Genomic DNA, 7,528 nt, shown 5'->3' on the forward strand with positions numbered 1-7,528 from the left:
AGAGAAGCGGCTAGACAAGTAAAGATATCGAGGAGGTAGCAATTCACGGAACAAATCGTCATCTACACCAACTTCTAAGGAAAAAGAGAAAATAAAAAATGCAACGCACGTTTGTAGAAAGTTACTGTAAAGAACACTTGAAAGATATGTTTATGTACGATATTAATACAAATTAGATGTTTGAATTATGAGCTACGAACGAATATCTTCCTATCTTGTACTCCAAATGCAATATGTTTTTCTTTTATTTTTGAGAAATAAATCTATCTGAAGCTGAAATAAATTCCGATGCTGCACCTGTAGGGACGTACATTATTAGTTTATCACACAAATATATTCATATGTATAACACCGAATGAGAGTTTCACATCTGATGTAGTCATACACTGCAAAACATCGATGGAAACGGCAAATAATGAACACAACATATTTACAAAAAAAAAAAACAAAAAAAAACAAAAAAAAAAAAAAAACAAAAAAAAAAAAAAAAAAACACGGATGAAATAAAAAAAGATATTAAAAAAAGGCTGCAAATACGCATCATATCATACATATCAAATGTATGATATACATTAGTATTTGAAATCTGAGAAAAAAGCAATAAATGAATGTTTGCGAATAGTTTATGTTAAAATCATATCGTGTACTTCTTTGTGGATCTGAATTAAAGGGTTTAATAAATAGTGTACCCTTTTAAGGTAACATTATACAAAAACGTTATTAGGCTATGTTAAATTCATTTAAATGACACTTCTTTTTATTATAACAAAGGTTTTTTCGCATTAGAGTTGAAACAGAAAGCAGATAGGTTTGCGATACACTATAATGAAATTGACATTCCTTTTTTCTATAGGAAATCATAAACACTGCAGAAGAAAGGGGTTTCGAAGAAATTGCCGATGTTCTCAAAAAACCAAGACCGCAAGGTAACTGTAGCCTCTCGTTTTCCAAGTTTTTTTCAAATCATGTCACAAGATCACATACTTTGATGTTGTGTATAAAAAATTGCCTATTCTCAGCTTCGTCTATTTAAATGAACATGTAATTGATTTGGATATGACTATCTAGAAACGGAAATTGACATTAGGGGACATAAAGCCACCACAGCTTCAATGTTAGATGCAACTTTTTTTTTATGATTTAGCAATTATCGGTTAGGTTAGTGATGGTTGAAGACCTTATGGTGTTGCTGTTTAAAAGTTTGTTATGTCTACACATACAATTCAAAGACTTTGTAACATTTACTAAATAGCACAGAAAAATTCCAGAAAGATTACAACAAAGACACATATTCAGTCTAGACATCATATCGACTGTATGTGTCGTCTTGAATTTATTGGGCGTGTCACATGTTTCAATAATGAAGTCGTCGGAAAAGCGTACGAGAAATGTTATCAGCGGATACTGATTGTGTTTGTTATATTTCTAGTATGCATTCTAAGAAAATCATGACAGAAATATAAGGTGACAATAACCCAAAACTTCTAAAGACATTACCAATATTCGGCACTTGACTATGTAAGATATAGGACGATAATCAAGGTGTTGCCTTGCAATCACAATGTACATTGACATGTTTACTTGATATTGCGACAAAACAAACAAGGTAACTAATATTTATTCACGTATTCTCTTGTTTCCAAGCCGTTTCAAATCATGTCATTAGATCATATACTCTGACAGTTGTGTATAAAAATATGAACGGCGATAATTATCAGTTTCGATGTTTAAATGAATTTGTAATGAGTTGGATGTGACTATCTGGAAACAGAAACTGACATCAGGGGACATAAACTCATCACAGCTTTAAGGTTTGAGGTGACTCTTTCTGATAAAGTAATTATTGGGCCAGGTTAATGACGTTAAAGACCTAAGAGCGTCCCTGTTTTAAAATTTTGATGAAATATACGATCAACATGATTTACAAGTTATTTCTAGTCACTGCCTCTTATATATTACTTAAATCGGTAGTAGACAAAAAAATCGTTGCACCAATTGCGATATATTTCTTCATTTGTATTAGGTGTTAGAGGGCCAAGACACCGCGGCATCGACGTCAGACATTTCGGAAGAACCAGATAAGGGGAGTGATAAAGCAGGTAATATTTATCTAAAAATTATGTTGAATACATGTACATATGTTCCACATGAGGCATGAATCATTTCTGGAATCAAAAAATATATATATATATATATATATATATATACAAATAAGATCATTAAGGGAACAATCTGAATGATGTAAAATATAATGCAAAATCATGCATAGGTATATAATTGCTCGTGTTAAGTATAGCATATCTATGATTTCACTCGTCCAGTTAGGGGAAAACCCTTCTGTGTTTCGACATTGATGGCGATGTACCCTTAAGATACTGTTGTAAATTGAATAAAACAATATTTGCGACCAATTTTAAAACACAATTTGGTTATTCACTTTTCTAATTCCTGCAGTCGTTTCTGACGTAACACTCATGGCGTGTTCGAGATCAATCGCAATCATTAACGTCATTAACGATGACATTGGATGTCAGATTTCTAGTTACATCTTAGATGGATTAGAATATAAATATGCCATCATTTTAGTGAATCATATAATATTAAATGAGAAACCATTAGTTATCCCCAATTTTTCGTTTGAAAAAATAAATAGAATAATTTATGTTTATTACACTTTGTGTTCAAATTTTGTGGTATTACTGGTCAGAAGTTATATATATTTATGTATGTAGTCATCCGGAACATCATGGGATATCGAAGTCATTCTGACCTATAATTTAACCTTTGACACTGTCCATAGGAAAAGCTTGTTCTAACTATATCCCGTACCCTATTTCATGTGGAATTTCCATACCTGCAATACGAAATCATCTCGGGCAGAAGATGATTTGTATGAAGTAACACGGTCACTATTTTATTTAATGTAGAATCATCAAACGTGTTATATACATTTTGTATAAACATCTTTCTAGGTTTTGTGTATATGAACAAAATCACTGTTGCCTGTATTTCCACATTTAACCAACTCAAAGATAAATAATGAATTCAGCATATATCCGGTTCTGTTGCATATTGTATTACCATTTCATCGCAGGTAGAAATCTGTAATATGTAATATGACCTTCGACACTTATCAAGAAAACCCGTTCTCTCATTATGTCTCTTACCTTACTCTATTGCATGTAGAATGATCACATTTGATGAAGATGGAAATCTTGAGCTGTAATGATGTCTTGGAAGATGATAAGGTCACAGTGATCGCGCAAATTTTACAACTAGTCTGTCAGGTTATCCATACAATACTTGAGCTCATCACTCAATATTCCTATCAAACTCTTTTCGAAGTTGGCGCCTGATCCCTTTGAGATACCTTGTTGCCTCTAGGTACAGTAATGTATGTTCAATGTACAACTGCATTATAGAACCTTCTTGTTATTTCAGATGATGAACTGGTCCTTAAAATTGTACAGCAACAGAATATCGAGGATTTTAAAACTTTAGAAAAGAAACTACACACATCGGGAACAAAGTATATTTGTTCACATACCTTACCTCACATCGTTGCTGCATATGGATCAACAGAAATGGTAGGATGTATGAAGACTTGGGACCGAATCGAGTGGGACGAGGAATGTGAAATCTCCGAACACATATTTGGGAAAGCACTGAAAGAAGTTACCAGAGCCACAGCATTGTATTTAGCAACCTTCATGGATAGAACAGACATGGTACGCTCGCTCATTAGTTGCGCAGGAGAAGACAACATCAAATGCTGTATTCGAAACTTAGACCTTAGTAATCGAATGGAAGAAATTTTCATGTTAGAACTAGCCGAAAAGTTAAAGATGAAACATGTTGATCTCACACCCGCCGTCATTCCAGGGCATAGTAGTGATGAGGAAGGCAAACGTACATGGACGTTTATTGTGTATTCAAAACAGGTCGTTAAAGCTTCTAGTTATAAACTTGATGATCTTGCTTTGGTAAAGATTCGAAATCCATACATCTATACAAAAGAGGTGGATTGCAGTACAGTCAAGCAAAACACAATTTCGGCTGAAGATGCAAAACGGGCTGAAAAGGCTCTATCAATTCACAGGGAGATGCTCTGGAGGAACCACAGCAACTTGAATATCATCGGCGTCAGTCCGTTTATTTACCGGGAAAACGGAGACGTTATAGAAAAACCTTGCATAGCTCTTTACTGTAGTACAAAGGGCATAGTGCCACTTGGAGACCCCGTGTTCCCAAAGAAGCTAGACATTGGAGAAGGGGACTTTATTGATGTTGATGTGCACGAAGGTTTCTTCAGACGTGGAGCATACACAACAGAGCCGGCTAGTTGCTACCACCAAACACTCAAAATGGGCTGCAATATCGGGCGATCGACACCGGAGTATGATGCACAAGGGAACCCTCGTCAATTTATTGGTGGCACACATGGACCTTTTGTCAAATTCAATAACAAGATAGGGTTTCTCACTTGTGCACATGTGCTGTTTGATATTCCAGTCCAGACAATGAGTGTAGATTTCCAACACGACGGTACAAACCAAATAGAAATCGTACAGCCTTTCGTCGATTCGAGAATTCACAGCGGTTTAGCATGTGGACATGTTCAAAGAGCAATTTTCGATCCTCAAAGGAACCCAAGCATCGATGTCGGTGTTATTGAAATCACTGATTCAAATAGGATCCCATCAAGAGGGCAGTTCGCCAACGAAAAACATAGCAGCTACATAAATGCAGGTAAGTCTTACGCAAGGGGGGTGAAATACATAATTGTGAACAGAAATTAGACAAGACATTGTTTCATGCTTTGAAGGGAACATATCTAATTCTTTACGGAAACTTGTCCTTTAAAATGACCAGGATCATTTACACTGATTTCCCTTGATGACGATGTTATATTAATTAATCGTATTCAGATGACTCTGATTTTATTAACATTAATATTTATTTCCGACAACAGATACTGAATCATTATAAATATATATTGATACATTTGTCAGTGTTGAGCGAACATTAAAGGATTCATCAATAAATTTACTAAGTTAAGTATGTTGCAATGCATGGTGTTCGTTGAAAAAAATCAAATCGTTCAATTGAATCTTTCTTATGACAGTTCCTCTCAACTAGTAGCTCTAAACTATTTGACTCATAAATCAATCAAACATTTCCACCCATTGATTGTTATTTTGATGTTGCATTATAACAGGATTTGACGAACTACCCGAGTACAACAGTGGGTCTATCCAACGAGACTTAACTCATTTTGGTACTACGCACATTGTTTTCAAATTTGGCAGCGAGAGTGACATAACGAAAGGGACACTAGACGTGTGTGGGGTAGATGTAAGGCCATTGTCGATTATAATGGGCTTACCTAGATGTTCAGGTCAGGTCCAGATGAATGACCAATACCAAGTATTTGGAGCCAATCCAACAATGACGTTTTCTCAGCTTGGCGACTCGGGCTCTGCGGTGTTTATGAAAACAACTGGTACCGATCAATTGACATGTATAGGTATGGTTATCGGAAATGCGTACATGGGTACCAACCCATTCCCAGCAACAGTTGTTACACCTATCGGTGCAATATTGGACGCTTTAGGTCAAGATTACTCCATAGCATCGTTTCCATAGAATCCAAAACCAAGGAAGGAGATTGAAATATTATTGAGGAGTCTTTTCCAAACGTTGATTCGTTTGGTCCAATATTCCAAATCAATCTGATCAAAGCCATGAGATACAGGTTTGCTTTGGGCCGCAAAATTCATATGTGGCTTCATTTCTGTAGAAACAATATTTTCAAAAAGATTTCAATACCATAGGTTCCACACATTGACCATTTTGCAACTAAGCCAATCGTTATTGGTTCTGCTTTTTTAATCGACAACAGTGTATTACGATATATGCTTATCATTGATCACGACGCAACTACTATTTTAATGATTCTTTTGAAAAAATTCTAGCATATATTTTATCTTCATTTCCGTATTTTGTGTTAATCTACATTTAGGATGGATTGACTGTACTCTATATCTTACTGTATCTGTAGTGAAAGTGACAATTATTTGTTTTAAAGTCTTTCATGTAGAAATATTGTTGTATATCTTGCATCTCTAATATGTATATGACATGTTAAACGTTTTGTTAAATTCTTTTATTTTACCCGTTTTTTCCAATGTCAATATTACTTTGAATTTGGCCACATATATTATTAGCTCACCTGGTCCGAAGGTATAAATAATGATTATTGATTCTAGACAAGCCGTAACTCGCCCGGCACTGAGAGGTTGGACTTAATGGTAAACTTTAACAAGTTCTTTAAAATCCTGTTCCCCCTACAGGAATGAAAGGATATTATCCATATATGGTCTGAAGCATCCCCGAGTTAAAGGGAATCAGTCTTGTATAAACGATAGGTTTATGCGGAAGGTGTGAGGCCTAAATGGAGAAATAGAACAATTTAAAAGAAATCTCCTTTAGGAATGGATGAATTTGCCTCAATTTGGTCAAGTATTCATGTGTGAAGGAGGGGGTCGATTTTGTATTAACGGTAGATTACGTCCTCCTTGCGTGGGAAGGGCGCAGGCCTCATAGGGGAAATAACGCATCTTCTGTAGGAATATTGGAATTCTGTTCCAATTTGGTCTTGGAGAGTAGGACTTAACTATATACAAATAGTGAATCTGATTTCCTTTTGGCCACAAGGCCATAATGCAACATGGAAATTATTTCAGAAATTGTTTGTCATATTTGAAATGTTTTGTTAGATGAATAGCCGAATCAGTCAGCTGAGAATGAAGGCCCCTTGGGCCTCTTGTTATAATATTGATATATTGCGGGGCTAGCGTACTTCCCCCTATCTAGAATCAGTCAGTTGAGAAATGAAGGCCCCTTGGGCCTCTTGTTATAATATTGATATATTGCGGGGCTATCGCACTTCCCTATCTAGATTTCGTCTTCCAAGTATCAAAGTTAAGACCATTAGAATCAGCTGTATGATGCAGTTGGCTCTACTGAAAAGTGAAAAACATTTTCATAACAATTGCTGTCGATCTTTTCTGTTTTTTCTTTCGTCGCTATGTCAAATTTAGGCCATTAATATCATCGAGTGGTATTATTAGGACGAAACAACTGTATGATGCAGTGCTATTCTCTATTCCATTCATCATTTTGTTTGCTTTTAAATATGTTACTTGTTGGATTTTTGTAACCTTTATGATTTTTTTTTAAATCATACCAATGATATACGATACAGCTGTTGATGAATCAACAATATTGATTGAAGTGGAAATTTTAATGTAATGTATCTATTTTTAAACTCTTTCTTCATTATCTATTATTACAGTTTGTATTTACAATTTATAATTTACCTTTTCGTACAATCACACGTATCAGTTTCACGATAAATGAAAAATTCCTTTTGATGCTATTGGTGTATGTCAGTGTTTTAATTAAACCCTTTAATTTCAGAATCCGATTAAAACGATCAAACCTTTCTAAAGTGATGTTAAGATTC

General features: G+C 35.0%; 1 protein-coding gene across 1 annotated transcript; it reads left to right on the forward strand.

The window, feature by feature from the left end:
• Positions 1-3,449: 3,449 nt before the first annotated feature.
• On the forward strand, positions 3,450-5,646 carry LOC132564606 (uncharacterized). The gene is made up of 2 exons (XM_060229253.1): positions 3,450-4,749; positions 5,219-5,646. Exons 1-2 carry the CDS (start codon positions 3,585-3,587, stop codon positions 5,644-5,646), a joined length of 1,593 nt encoding a protein of 530 aa, XP_060085236.1. The 5' UTR covers positions 3,450-3,584.
• Positions 5,647-7,528: the final 1,882 nt, after the last annotated feature.

Source organism: Ylistrum balloti, unplaced genomic scaffold (genome assembly GCF_031769215.1).
Source record: "Ylistrum balloti isolate Yb309-2 unplaced genomic scaffold, AGI_CSIRO_Ybal_v1 Utg372384, whole genome shotgun sequence".
NCBI classification, from domain to species: Eukaryota; Metazoa; Mollusca; class Bivalvia; order Pectinida; family Pectinidae; genus Ylistrum; species Ylistrum balloti.

Excerpts from the sequence above, each read along its gene's own strand:
- LOC132564606 (XM_060229253.1), top strand. The coding sequence starts at position 3,585 with ATGGTAGGATGTATGAAGACTTGGGACCGAATCGAGTGGGACGAGGAA. Across the intron at positions 4,750-5,218 it reads TAGCAGCTACATAAATGCAG|GATTTGACGAACTACCCGAG; the intron begins GTAAGTCTTACG and ends GCATTATAACAG.